The sequence below is a fragment of the Acomys russatus genome, chromosome 10, assembly GCF_903995435.1.
Source record: "Acomys russatus chromosome 10, mAcoRus1.1, whole genome shotgun sequence".
In the NCBI taxonomy this organism is placed as follows: domain Eukaryota; kingdom Metazoa; phylum Chordata; class Mammalia; order Rodentia; family Muridae; genus Acomys; species Acomys russatus.
The window spans coordinates 28,570,167-28,584,601 of NC_067146.1; the positions used below are offsets into that span (position 1 = coordinate 28,570,167).

General features: G+C 36.7%; 1 protein-coding gene across 3 annotated transcripts in view; it reads right to left on the reverse strand.

Annotated features, from left to right (window-relative positions):
• Phf14 (PHD finger protein 14) overlaps window positions 1-14,435 on the reverse strand; it is a 144,697-nt gene that overhangs the window by 96,543 nt on the left and 33,719 nt on the right. For all 3 annotated transcript variants that reach the window (XM_051151924.1, XM_051151926.1, XM_051151925.1), the window contains 5 exons: window positions 6,424-6,570; window positions 4,884-5,154; window positions 4,490-4,596; window positions 3,355-3,450; window positions 1,632-1,735 (listed from right to left, as the gene is read on the reverse strand). In XM_051151924.1, the coding sequence (XP_051007881.1) occupies window positions 1,632-1,735; window positions 3,355-3,450; window positions 4,490-4,596; window positions 4,884-5,154; window positions 6,424-6,570 (725 nt within the window). The remainder of the gene's footprint in view (window positions 1-1,631; window positions 1,736-3,354; window positions 3,451-4,489; window positions 4,597-4,883; window positions 5,155-6,423; window positions 6,571-14,435) is intronic.

The following is a 14,435-nucleotide window of genomic DNA, read 5'->3' on the forward strand; positions in this document are numbered from 1 at the left end:
AAAAAAAAAAGAAAGAAAGAAAGGAAAGAAAGATTTAGCCCATATTTATACTAGAGATGTACAAAATGAGGAAAGTTGTCTGAGCACCTAAAAAAACTAGGAACACACAGGAAACCGAAAAAACAATAATGTCAGGGTAAAACAGCAATAATAACAAAAATGAACAACAGTAACAACAAAAAACCAAGCACATCTTAAAGTTAAAAGAATATCTCTAAACATATTCTAAAGCAAAAAAATAATTACAGTCCTAAAACTCTGATGTCTGGTGCTATGCCTAATATTTCAAAAGTACCAACCATACTTGGGAAAACAGTGAGGTGATACACTGATGTTTACTTACACTACAAACTAAGACAATAATTTGCTTTCTCATAGAAGGATCCAGAGGGTCCTAGAAACCTAGAAGTAGAACATTATGATGGGCAGATCTGGGTCCAGGGGTTCTGCACAAACTATGGCACCAGCCAAGGACAATACATGCAGTAAACTTCAAACCCCTACCCAGATCTAGCCAATGGACAGGCCATTCTCCACAGTTGAGTAGAGTGGGGACTGACTTTCACACGAACTCTGGTGCCCCATATTTGACCACGTCCCCTGGAGGGGGAGACCTGGCAGCACTCAAGGGAAGAATAGCATGCTACCAAGAAGAGACTTTATGCCCTATGAGCATATACAGGGAGAGGAGGTCCCCCTTAGTCACAGTCATAGGGGAGGGGAGTAGGGTGAAAGTGGGAGGGAGGGAGGAATGGGAGGATAGAAGGAATGGGATAACAATTGAGATGTAATATGAATGAATTAATAAGTTAAGTAAAAAATAATTTGCTTTCTCATCTCTCTCAGACATATATGTAGGCAATCATATATGTGCATGTTATTTTTATATACTATTTATAGCACATAATATAAACACAACAGGATTTTCTAAGCCCTTGTTTAATGTGACTTAATACATTACATGAACAAAGTGATCTCTATTTAATATAGAAATGAGACCTTTTTTTAAATACAGAAAATGATACTACCATGTAACACTACTACAATGATCAATACTGCCAAAATATTGAGTACAAGAAGTAAAGAAGAAAACTATGTCTGGAAATGAAATTATTATAACTGAGCAAGGACAGAATAAAGTACAGACCAGTTAAAATATAGTTTGTCAACTTTATCCACCACCATTCATCACTACCTAAATCAAAAGCAAAATTTCACAACGTACTCAAGTGAACTCTAGGTGTCTATTTACGTATTATGTCCACTAACATAATTAGCAATTGCTTAATTATTGGCCATAAGTAAACTTAAGAGATTAAATATAACATAACAGGCACAGCTTTTAAAGTAACCTTGCAATTCCCTAAGAAGAATTCCTTGTGTCTGTGGTGTCTATGAGTATTCATTCTCAGCTCCTCAGAAGATACATCACATATCTTTCTGAACAACAACAAACATCTCTTCTCTCCTTGCATCTCCAAAGCATTTTTGATCAAATGAGCCTGAAACACACTTAAGTGAAATTCTGTAATGGACATAAGTCATTCTCAGGTATGAAAAATGCCTTCTGACTAGTGCATATTAGTTGAAAAAAATAAGCAGTCTTATTCTGTTATAATGTCATTACTTGCCTATAGAGTACTGTAGGAAGAGTAGATGCCTTTTGTGTGCCTCCTTCCTTTTTACTTGGTTTTCTTTCCTTAGGTGCTCGTAAGATTGCCGGGACATTCAACTTCTATTGATTGAATAAATGTAGTACATGTTGTTTTAACAAATACGTACATAGCAACATTTCCCCTTATTTGCCACTAAATCTAACTAAAAAAGCTAGAATTCACAGTACTAAGTCTTCTTTACCAGCTATATTAGTAACAAGAAAGAACATAAGTTTTTAACCTCAATTATTTCTATTAGAAAGCTACAACTGCATGGTCTCATTAGTCCTCAGATAGATATACACTAAACTATATGAAAATTATACTACTTTTGCTTGAAAACCTTAAAATAGGAGGACAGTATAGGAAGATTTAAAAAAGTCTACCACAGTGTGTTTTTAAAAAGAAAAAGAACATCAGTGCTTCTTTACAACATCCCAGCTATATTAGTGTTCCATAGGTTAATTGGAAAAATTATCTTACTGGACCAAACTATAAAAAAGCAGATGAGATTCTCGCTGGTTCTCTACTAATCTGTAATATGCTGGTTTCTGAGACAGTGAGCATCTATCAAAGTCATTGCTTAGTAGCCTGGTGAGCCCACATCTGTTCAGCCAACTGGAAAGTATCACACAAATGATACACACACATGAATTTTACATCTGTGCATGCCGCCTTCACACAATGCAGTTTGCAGTCTTCTATAAAGTTATTTAATAAATGGAAATGTCTTTTATGGTAGATGATATTTTAAACTATAGAGGAGGTTTTTGTAGGGACAAGAATTAATATGTCCAAAAGCAACTCCTCATCTTCACCTTTTAAAATGAACTAGTCTTTGTGGTACCAGTGACATGCAACCTAATCACAAAACGTTCTTAAAGCCAACAAGGCACTATATAAATCAGCATGCATTACTTTATATCAATATAAATTATATCAAGAAGTTGGATTTTACAGATGCTTGAAATGTTGTATACATGAAAAGACCTACAAAGTACTTTCACAAAGAAAGAACCCCAAACGGTGTGTCTGCATCATTTATCCTTATAACTGAATTATCTGAAAAAAACTTATCATTTATTATACACAGTATTAAAGAACATTCAAAAAACAAATTTTATGTTTTTTTAATATGAAGTACATCAATAGGGTAAAAGTGCTCAAGGATTAAAAAAACTTTTTTTCTTTTTCTTTTTTGGTTGTCCTATAATTACAATTAATAGCTACTAATGAATACAATAAAGCATAGTTTAACATCTAAGTTTCAAAAACCATAGCTCTTGTGCAGCTGAAAACCAAATTAACATAAAAATTAATGGCTCATGATTGAATTTTAAATTTTTAAATCCATAAACACAATGGAAAAGAAAAAATTATGTCAAAAAAATCTAAAACCACGGAATAAGGAATATACTAGAGGAAACTCATGCTTCATATCTTAGTTCATCAGAAATGACAAGTCAGCCAGTTCGCGCAAAAGTAGAAAACTGCCAACAAGACAGCTGACGAAAGAACCAAATGAAGCTCCAGGTTCTCAGTCGGCAGAGGCTGCCAGTGGTCTGGAAGTATTTCAGACAGAAATCATTACCCCGTGGGATTAGGCTCTGATGGAACACAACCATTCAGTTAGCAAAGTGACTGCTGTTCAATTACACGGAGAGCAAGAGATGAACAAAGCTATTGAAAAGAAACTAACCTGCCCTGTAATTCGGCCGAGTAAGGCCCATATCCCTTGCCCTTCACTTCGAAGTTTCCCATTCAGATTTTGCAGTTCCTCTAAAGACTCACAGAGCTACAAAAAGGTTAAGTTAAATTAGTAAGTGTTTTTATGTGCAAATATAAGTAAACAAGAACATTCATTTTCCATATGTAACATATTCAAGCCAGATAACTAGTGAAAGGCAAAGATATATTAATTATTACTTAGCACGGTGAATATGGTCAAGAGAAGGTAAACATTTTTTATTCTAGTTTTTAGTAATGTTGATAATCATTTAGTAATGATGATAATCTGTATATTTCATTGTAGTTTGGCACATATTTTACTATCAAATCACATTTCCATTACTGTTCTCAGGAGAAAACTAAAAATCCCAGAGGTTCTTTTGCCTAAGACCATATAACTACCAAAAATGCCCAGATCTGCTGACTTTATCTCCCACAGTCTTTTTACTACAACGATGTTTTACTACAATCACCACTGGACAGTACTTCGTACTAATTTTATCACTTTACATTTTTTAAACAATAATTTGATAGTAGCTTGAATATTCATGTACTTAGAAACTAACATTTTTGTGATATCTTGCTTTATACATTAGACAGGAGGAAATACAGTAAGATTTTAAATTGGAAAATATTTTTTATCAAGAATAGCATATAGTTTAAGAAATACTACTAGATTAAGACAAGATTTTCCAATTCTCACAAACTTATAAAAAGAAGGTCTATAAAGGTGTGTATATTTAAGGATAAGGAATGGGATGGGCTGTGTTAGTTTCAAACCCCAACTACAAACATTGATTACTATGTGGCCATGTGCAAACTAAGTAAGCTCCTCACTCCCCAGTTCCCACACCAAGTGCAGCAGCCACAACCACAGCTCACTCTAGGGACAGGGAGACTTCCATGGCTCACTGTGCGTAAAGGGGTCAGAATTGCACCTGGCATACAAAGTGCTCAGTGAGAGAAGGATGGGAAGAAAAATCACAATGAGGGTTGGACGAGCCCAAGAGCTCTAAAATTTCAAACTAAAACACAGGAACGCAATAAAATCACAAAGGAACTATGAATAAGATCTAAGGGATATTGTGCATTTGTAGCCAACGTACCTTATTATATTCTACATGAAGCTTTTCTTGCTCATTTTCTAATTTATCCTTTATATTCTTTTGTTCAGCCATATTTTCCTGAATTTGAATCATGCGCATATTTCTCTCTATTTAAATTAAATATCCAATTTTACTTCAGTAGCAAGTAAAAGCTAATATAAAACATACACAAAGAATCAAACTAGCCATAGAGATGGTCATTAGATAAACTAACATTGGTCAAACAATTTTAAGTATATTTTTAAAAATGAGCCTAGAATTTACAAAAGACTACAACTTAAGAAAATAAACATGCCTCTGACATATACAACTAGGAATGATTTTCTAAAACATTAGCAGCATATCAAATTCTGTCATTAGCAATTTATTCCCAGGGGACTGTGTCTATACTGACCAAAATAGTAATTGACAAAATCAGCAGTGAGAGCTGGCTGCTTGTGTTTCCTCCTTCCATCCACACTAGAACTAGTATCTGAGTTATCCACTGGAAAGATATCTGTACTGATGCCCATTAGCTCAGCTTTGCGCATCAGTTTACGAATGGCCGAAGCACTACTTGTGAGTGGCCTGGGTAACTTTTCTCTGGGAACCCAGGCCTGAGGTCTGGTGGAGCGAGCCAGCTCTGCCTTGGCACGATATTGCTGCAGTCGGGCATTGATCCTTGCCTGTAAACAAAGGCAGAAAGTTTGAGAGAAAGTAAAGTGGAATATATTCCTCATAACTTGGACTTTCAAGCTGAGACGAGGTAACACTACTAAAATTTCACAATGACGGCAAATCATATTTACCAATGATCTTAAGATTTACAGTGTAATTCTGGATTTAATAAATGGATCCACACCTGGTAACCGCCACCCTCACACGGGGCCCTCGAGCTAAAAGAAGCAGCAGACACACCTCCACCTCTCGAACCCAGAAGCAATCTCCAATTGATACCTGCTTGCAAATGCAAATTCAGCTCCCTCCAAGGGAGATGCATACAAATGGTGGCTGCTAATTTAGATTTATGAGATTCCTATGTTAGATAAAGAATGAGTTTCTATTTCTTATGTCTTCTTTTGGGTACTTTTCCTTCTGTGTGTTTGTTTTGTCCTATTCAGGTGTTTTAGTTTTCTGTTTTATCTTATACTGTATTTATTATTATCCCTTAGAAGCCTGGTTTTTTTTAATATTTTATTGAAAATAGATTCCTTTCTCATACAGTACATCCTGGTTATAGTTTCTCCTCCCTTTACTTCTCCCAGTTCCTCCCCACCTGCCCTCACCTCTGGATGCACTGACTTTCTGTCTCTCATTTAAAATAGAACAGGCTTCCAAGAGACAACAACCAAACATGACAAAATATAGTAAAATGAAGCAAAAACTATGGTATCAGTGTTGGACTCAGCAACTCAACAGGTAGGAAAAGAATCCTAAAAGCAAGCAACAGACTCAAGAGATACACTCATTCTCATAGTCAGTCTCATAAAAATATTAATAGTTATACTCTGAGAACGGACGTGGTGCAGAGCCATGTAGGCCCTCTGCCTGCTGCTTCACTCATTGTGAGCTCATGTGCACCTCGCTTAGTTGACTCAGACAGGCATGCTCTCCTGGTGACTTCCTTTCTCTCTGATTTTCACAATCCTACCCCCTCTTCTTCCACAGGACTCCCTGAGTTCTGAGGGGTTTGGTGACAATCTCCAGTTTAGACCCTCTCTCTATATATATAATATCGTCATCCAAATTTTTCAACATAAGACTTTACAAATGGCTACACTGTTGACTTGATGAAGCGGAAACAACCTCTACTGGTGTCAAATCACAAACCACTGCTTACTTAAGTAAAATTTTTAGTTATATTTTATATGCTAGACCTCATTGTCAATCACTTATCACTAGAAAAACACATGAGCTATGAAAAGAAAACAGCAGTTTTGGTGTGACTCCCATACCTGGGCTTCCGGGGACAGCTGCTTTTCTCTCTCTTGCAAAGACATCTTACAATAAGATTGTAGAGCCAAGTAGTTTTTTCTTTTCCACTTTCTGTCTAACCTGTCTGCATGTTGCTTACAATAAGCAAAAAATGGATCTGCTATATCCTAAAAAAAAAAAAAAGTGGAGGGAGTTGAAAATTTTATCCAATGGGCCATGTTAAAAACAAACTATCACCAAATAATAAAGTTCCCTTTTGACAAATCTCTTGGAGATGGTTACATCAATAAAATATTGAGGAAGTAATTCTCACACATCATGACAAAAAGTAGTTGCTGCATTTGAAATGTAATCTATCAACCTCAAATTACCAACTGTTTTTCTCTAAAGGGTTTTGTTAGGCCTGGGAGTATAGCTCATCAATACAACAATTGCAAGACCTGGATTTGATCGCAGCACTACAAAATAATAAAGGGCTATATGGATTGCGAAATATAAAAAAAATTGTTATTTATGTATGTTTGTGTACTTCTTTAAAAATTTGTTGTGTAATGCCTGAAATTTTAATAACCTTAAGATTATAAACATATATTAAAATTACATATTCATAAATTAATAAGTGCAATAATACACACACACAGGTACGTGCACACACGTGACAGGCAAGCCAACACAAGTGAGATGTTCCTAGCTCACTGGGAACACACATACATATTTTATGCAGGACAAAACAGATGAGGAACGCCAGACCCTGTCAATAACAAATTCAGGTACTCCCTTTTTATCTCTTTATAACCAACACCTCACAGAGGAACATGGTGCTAGCCAAAGGGTACATTTTAATTCATTGTTCAGGGTAGTTCATGAGCCTCCCAAAACATAGCCTATTTGAATTCTAAACAGTTGTCTCTCAGAAGCTGACAGAAAGTCTCTATTGTTGAAGATAAAAGTCTCATGTACTTCAGACACAGGAACCAAACAATTCAAGCTGGCTCTGACATGAAAGCCTCCTTCTTGATGACTAGCCTTCATGGTACCATATGGTATCATTTAAGTTTCCAAAGGAGAGAAGCAACCAACAGTCCTATAACCTATGATGCCTATGAACTTAATGTCAGCAGGATATGATATCCCAAAGGATGCAATGACAGAATGCATCTCAGTGATAGCCAACACCTCTCTAACTGGACTTAAGTTCTTTTCAACAGAGGAAAATCATGCCTGGTACTAGAAACCTCGCCAACTATCAGGGCCAATGAAGACATGGATCTTGGAGGAGAACCTAAAAATACCAGTATAATCCTAACTACATTATAGATATTTATCCTTATACCTGCAGGAAAGTAGACATCTCAACTGTCATCAAAGATACCTCTCCTTGTAACAGACAAAAGAGCATTACCGAAAACCACAACTAATAAAAATGCAGAGAATAAGTGACCATGTGCTGCCCAGCTCCCAGTAATACTTGTACAACACAACTGTACCTAAGGTTCAAGGAATAGAGTTTAACAGAGAGTGGAAACATGGTAAGAAAAGGAAAATATGCTGTAAGATTTCATCTCCTAGAAATGTCAGAGAAGTTATACCCATGAAGTCTCACCAACACTGCTGCCTTATAAATAACACCTGAACAAACATGACACCAACAGACATGCCTAAGTGTATGGGGGAACCCTCATATCTAGGACCTGTGTCTGAAGTAATGGAGATTGTATCATGGGGCCTCAACCCCAGACAAAGCACAACTAAGGCAATCAAGGAATGTTGGGACCAGGAGAAATAGTCTTCTCTGGTGAAGGGTCCCAAACTGGTTATCCAACACCAAGAGCTCAGCCCTGAAAGCATATCCATACAAGTACTCTTTCCCTGACTGAGCAGAGCAGGTTGTATTTATATATTTAGTAAAACACACACACACACACACACACACACACACACACAAATTAAACAAATAATAGCAATGAATTTGAGAGAAAACAAGTAGAGTAAGCAGAAAGGGTCAATGAGAGGAAACAACTTTAAAAACAGTATGGTAAAAAAACAACTTAATCCCAGTAAAGCCACAAAGATTTTCTTTAAATATAACAAAATTAAAATAATTTGCACTAAATTAACTATGCTAGTCATTAAGAAACAGCTGGCAATCCATTGTTTAGGCCTGTCCAAATAAGGTTAAGGTGTCTACATAGTTTTTAAATCTAACTTATAATACTAAAAGGAACTCTTTGTAGATAGGGATTTATAATCCAAAGAGAAATAACACTAAATGCAGGTATACTTGAGATAGAATAGGAGAATAATAACCTTAAAATTCTAATCTTTACTTTATTTTTTTTTTTAATTGAGTCACTTTATAGCCTGATTGTAGCCCCTCCCTTGTTTCCTTTTGTCCCCTCCCTCCCCTACCTAGTCCTCAGAAAGGGAAGCCCTCCTCCCCTACCTTCTGACCCCAGCCCATCAAGTCTCATTTGGATCACCTGCATCCTCTGCCTCTGTGGCCTGGCAAGGTCGCCCAGCCAAGGGGAAGTGACTCTACCACACTTCATTTAAAAATTTTTAAAAGCACATAAAGCAATTCTATATTATGACTAAAGGATATATTTACTAAAGGATATAACACCAAGTAAAATTAAAAATGTAAAGATATAGACAACCATTTATATACTGATATAAAACCTTCAAAATTTATTTCAAAATAATAGTATAATCTCTACTTTAAAAAGATAGGACTGACATGTATTTATCCTTTATAGACTTAACCTAAAGCCTATATTTACTCATTGTTTAAATTATCCCAAATTAAACTGAGTATGTGTTCTGTGCATGTGCACATGTATTTGGTGTGTGTGGAAGCTACCTCAGCCTTTTTGTCATGCTTGTTAAAAAAGGGGTTTTCATGGGTCCTAAAGATCACCAATTTGGCAAGATTAGCTGACAACTGAGCTTCAGGGGGCCTCCTGTCTCCTTTCCCTCAGTGTCACGATTACAGGCATAGGCCACCACACGCAGCTTCCTTCATGTGTACCAGATATCTTAATTTAAGTTCTAAGAGCTTTCATGGCAAACACTTAACAAATTAAGCCTTCTCTCTAGCACTAAGATAATCTTAATTAATGCTTACCTACTAATTTTGAAAGTTAAATTAAAGATGCAATTAACTGTGTGGAATGATGGGAAAAAGAAAAGATAGATTTTTAAAAAGATCAAGTCAGATACAGAGACAGAGAGAGACAGGCAGACAGACAGACAGACAGACAATTTCCTTAAGGTTCTGTGGTAGCATTATATACGCATTTTGGACCTGATTTTTTTAAATGAAATTGCCAGGCAGTGGTGGCACACACATTTACTCCCAGCACTTAAGAGGCAGAGACAGGTGGATCTCTGAGTTTGAGGCCAGCCTGGTCTACAGAGTGAGTTCCAGGACAGCCAGGGATACAGAGAGAAACCCTGTCTCGAAAAGCAACAACAACAACCAAAAAGAAACTGCTATCTGTCACAATGGTGTTTTTAAATTCACAATCAAGACCACTTGTTTTTGTTTTGTTTCAGTGTGTGTGTGTGTGTGTGTGTGTGTGTGTGTGTGTGTGTCTGTACTTATATGGCAAATTAAAGTATACTAGCACTTAGAAGTTAAACAGGTTATCTATTTTAACATAACTGCTAATTATCAAAAATAATAAATAAAATGGTTAATGCTGTGATTTCTTCAATTGAACACCCCGGAAAGTGAAACCAAGGACTATAATGTCTGAGAAGTGAAGAGGTCTATCCTGAAGCATCCAAAAGAAAATTGAGAAATGTGACTTTCTGACATGTTCCCTTCTTTTTCCTCAATACCTATTTCTTCATTTCTGTCTCTTAACGCTTACTATAAACACTTATGTCATTTTGCTCCCCATGGGTATGACATAGTGAATGGAAGTCAAATGCCAGCTTCTTAGGTAGCTGTGGCAACTGTATTAACTGCTGACCTCCCAATTAATTTCTTCTCATGGGTTTTTTGTACTATTTCCATTGACAGAAAGTGAATGTAATGGATTTCACTTTCCAAGCTTTCTCACTGAAAACAGTGACTCCATTTTAGTACACAAGATGATCAAAAACTACTCTCTCTGAGCTACGGGAGAGACACTTTCATTCCTAGCCAGGGAAACCTTTTATTCCCTTTTTTGCTTTAAATGTTACCATGTAAGAACGAACTGCTTAGAGCTACTTCAGTCCTTTTTAAAACATGAAAAATTAGTTAAGAACAACAAGACAGGCATGCTGGCCCACGCCTTTAATCTCAGCACTCAGGAGGCCGACACAGGCGAATGTCTGTGAGTTCAAGGCCAGCCTGGTCTACAAAGCGAGTCCAGGACAGCCAAGGCTACACAGAGAGACCCTGTCTCAAAAAACAAAAACAAACAGACAAACAAGAACAACAACAAGAAGAAGAAAGGATAAAGAAGGGAGGGAGAGAGAAAATTACAGAGGTAAGAATAGGAGAAGGAAAAAAATAAGTCAATGTGGCTGAATCAACCTGTGAACTGCTTAGACTTTGTATCTTCTGAAATAGTTAAGTTACTATTTAGGCCACAGTAATTAAGTATTCTATTGTGTGACTGAAAACCTAGGAGGCATACAACATCTGGAAAAAAAATGAATAAAAGCATGTCATAAGGCCCAATACATACTGGAAGGAACAGACTGCGGAGGTGGCTCTGAAATGGACAGGATGTTAAGCAGGCAAATATAACGTCACATACTCATTATACCCATAAAGTACAAAGCAGACCCCTGAGTCAGCAACTACCCAGCTGCACTGTGTGGGGACCCACTGGAAACCTCAGCTCCCTTCAACTAAAGACAAAGAGTCAGTAGAAAGAGAAGGAGGCCTCGTCAGAGTTTCTGTTCTCAGTCTAAAGGCAGGATTTTGTAGAAGTTAGACTCATGTAATCTGGTGTAGGGGGCAGTAGAGTGGCAGGCCATTCCCAGAACACAAACATTTCAAATTTTTTTATTTTTTGTTTATTCACTTAGAAATTAAATGATCCTCCCTATAAGTCTTCCTCTTAGTTTTTATTAAATCAGTAACTGTAGCTCTTTGGAACGTTCACATTGTGGGGGGGAGCTCTTATATAAGTTTGAGAGTGAGATTTCATCTTTCCTCTAGTTAACGCATCCATTGTTTAAGCTATAGGCCTCCAAATAAAAAACCTCAAAAAGGTCAAGAATGTTTTTTCCCCCAATATATTAGGAACTGAAAAAAATACTGTGTAATATATTGAACATGGATAAACTACATCACATATCAGCATAGAAAGTACTGGCAAAGTGCTGAGGGATGGGATAACAAAATTTGGCTGAGACTTAATGCTGGGTGTCCTATGAAGGGAGTCAGCAAACTACATTATGCGCTAAAGGTGGTCCTGCCTGTTTTTGTAAAGCATTATACACACACAGCCAAAATCACTCATTTTTTAATATTGTCTAAGGCTGCTCTCATACTACAATAGCAATTAAACATAAGGCATGGGCCTACCAAGACTAAAATATTTACATTCTAAGCAGGCTACTAAGATAAGACTTGATAGCCTATGACCATATAGTGGGGGAGGAGGTCCCTCTGGGTCTTACTTAGACCTAGGGGAGGGGAATAGGGTGAAAGCGGGAGGGAGGGAGGAACGGGAGGATACAAGTGATGGGATAACAATTGAATTGTAATCTCAATAAACTAATTAAATAAAAAAGAAATTAAAGGAAAAAAAAGAATGTAGATACACTCTTTATAAAGAACTCTATATAAAGCCCTATATTTAAAGAAAGCATCTGCCAGTCTTTGGTCTTAGAAAAACCAGAACAAAAAGAGTTGGGAGGCCTGCATTAGCTCAGGTATAGCGAAGAGAATAAGAAGTGGGAGAAGAAAACAATAGCCGCATAGCCTCCTGGAAAGTTAATCCAGGGTAATTTTTTAAATGAACTATAAATTACCAAATGCCACATGATCACATAAAAGCCACTAAAATGGCTGTTATTATAAAATGACAAAACTCTAACAATGTAGTATTTTGATGAATCTATTCAAAATCATTTAACCTAGCAACAACCGATTTCTAATCGGTTATCCTAGCAATGTTGAGTCATCAGTTAGGCAGCCAAGATTCTAACAAGAGCTCTTCAGATTTAATCTAGGAATAATTTCAATTCATTACATGAAAGATTATATGCAAGTATATAAAATAAAGACCAATGTCAAGAAGGGATTACCACATTTAGAGTTATTGGCCAGTGAAGTCCCAGAAGCCTCCAAATATTACAGACTTTTGCCATTGCTCTAGGTTATGCTCCAGAACTTAATGGTAAGACTCTACAACTAAACACCTTAGAACATGAAGTCATAGAAGATGGGTAAACTAAGCTAATACTAACCTAGAAGCTTCATTCCTACTGGTTAGCTATGAAAGCTAACCGCAAGTGGCCAGACAGGATAGTCCTGCTGGTGCAATTGCTGCAGGAATACCGTGGGAGTAACCAACCATTTTCAAATTGTGCTTAAGGTCCACCCCACAAGATGGAATCCATACCTGCCACCATTACCCAGACCAGCAACATATGGCTAGGTAGGTTGTAACTTACACCTAATGACTTCCAGGCATCAGAGAATGAGTGTGACTACAGAGCACCAATGAAGTCAATAAAGGTAGACCTGTTTTGAAAATATTGCGAAGAGAGTAAGAGGTGAGAGAAGAAAACAATAGCTGAGTAGCCTGGTGGATGTTAATTCAGAACAGTTTAAAATAAAGTATCAATTACCAAACACCAAATGATCACATAGAAGCCACTAAAATGGCTGTTATAACATGACAGAACTCTAACAATGCAATGCTTTGATCATATTTATATGCAAAGATTAGGAGCATCTTTCAGACCTTATCAGAGACACTTCTTTGTCCAATAGCTGGGTATTAACATGGAGGCCCACAGCTGGCCAAGGTGTAGAGAATAAGACCCTGCATAGTATTCACCCTTAAATCAGACATTTTTAACAAACCTTCCTCCCAAGGCTCAGGACCATTAAGAAAGAGGAGGCAGGAAGACTGCGGGAGCCAGAATCAGTAGATGTGTTTCCCAGGCAGAGCACAGCAGTTGTACTCAGGAACTCACCACAGAGACAGACAAGACCTAGACAAACTTAAGCCAGACAAAATCCCAGCACAGACAGAGAGCTGGTCTCAATCCCTGATGAGGAGGCATTGGTAGCTGATAGCTACTGAGAAGAGAAGTTAGTTTTCTTTAAAGCTGTGGCGCTCAGTAGGTTGAACATGCTCCAGTGGATGGCCACACACCAGGGAATGCAGCCATTGGTACTGGGCCACACAGCCAAAAAAAAAAAAAAAAAAAAAAAAAAAGACAAAAAGGTGATAGGTATGGAAGTACACAGAGGTGTGCCTGGGAGGAACTGGAGGAAAAAGGAACCAAATATGATCAAAATACAATATTTAATGTCTCAAAGAATTAATAAAAATATGTATTAAAATCAATAGAATCTACAACTAATTTTATACTGTTTTAGACACTATATTCTAAGCAATATTATAACATTGTTCTCAACAAAAAAATTATTGACTTTAGTGAGACTATAAGTAACTTTAAGACATAATATAAAACGTAACATAAATGTAAGTGCTGTGGTTATTTATTTTAACATCTTTGAACAATGCATGCTGTATTTAGAAACAGTATAATTTGACTATTCTTATAATTTGAAATATTTTACAAAGTACACAAAAAAGCATGCAGACTTCTCATAGATCTTCACCAATGTGGAAAACAATATATCCAAAGACTATAAAAAGTTTTAAAATCTGATAAATAGCACTGATTGAAACTGAGGTACTTAACTCTATATTTCAGGCTTTCTTTTACTATCTGCATAAAACAGCTCTGGAGAAGTACAACATCCCACTTGATAAACAAGTTTAAGCAAAATATAAAATAAAAGCTTTCTATGAAACCTAAAGAACATAAAACTGAACAGAAGGCA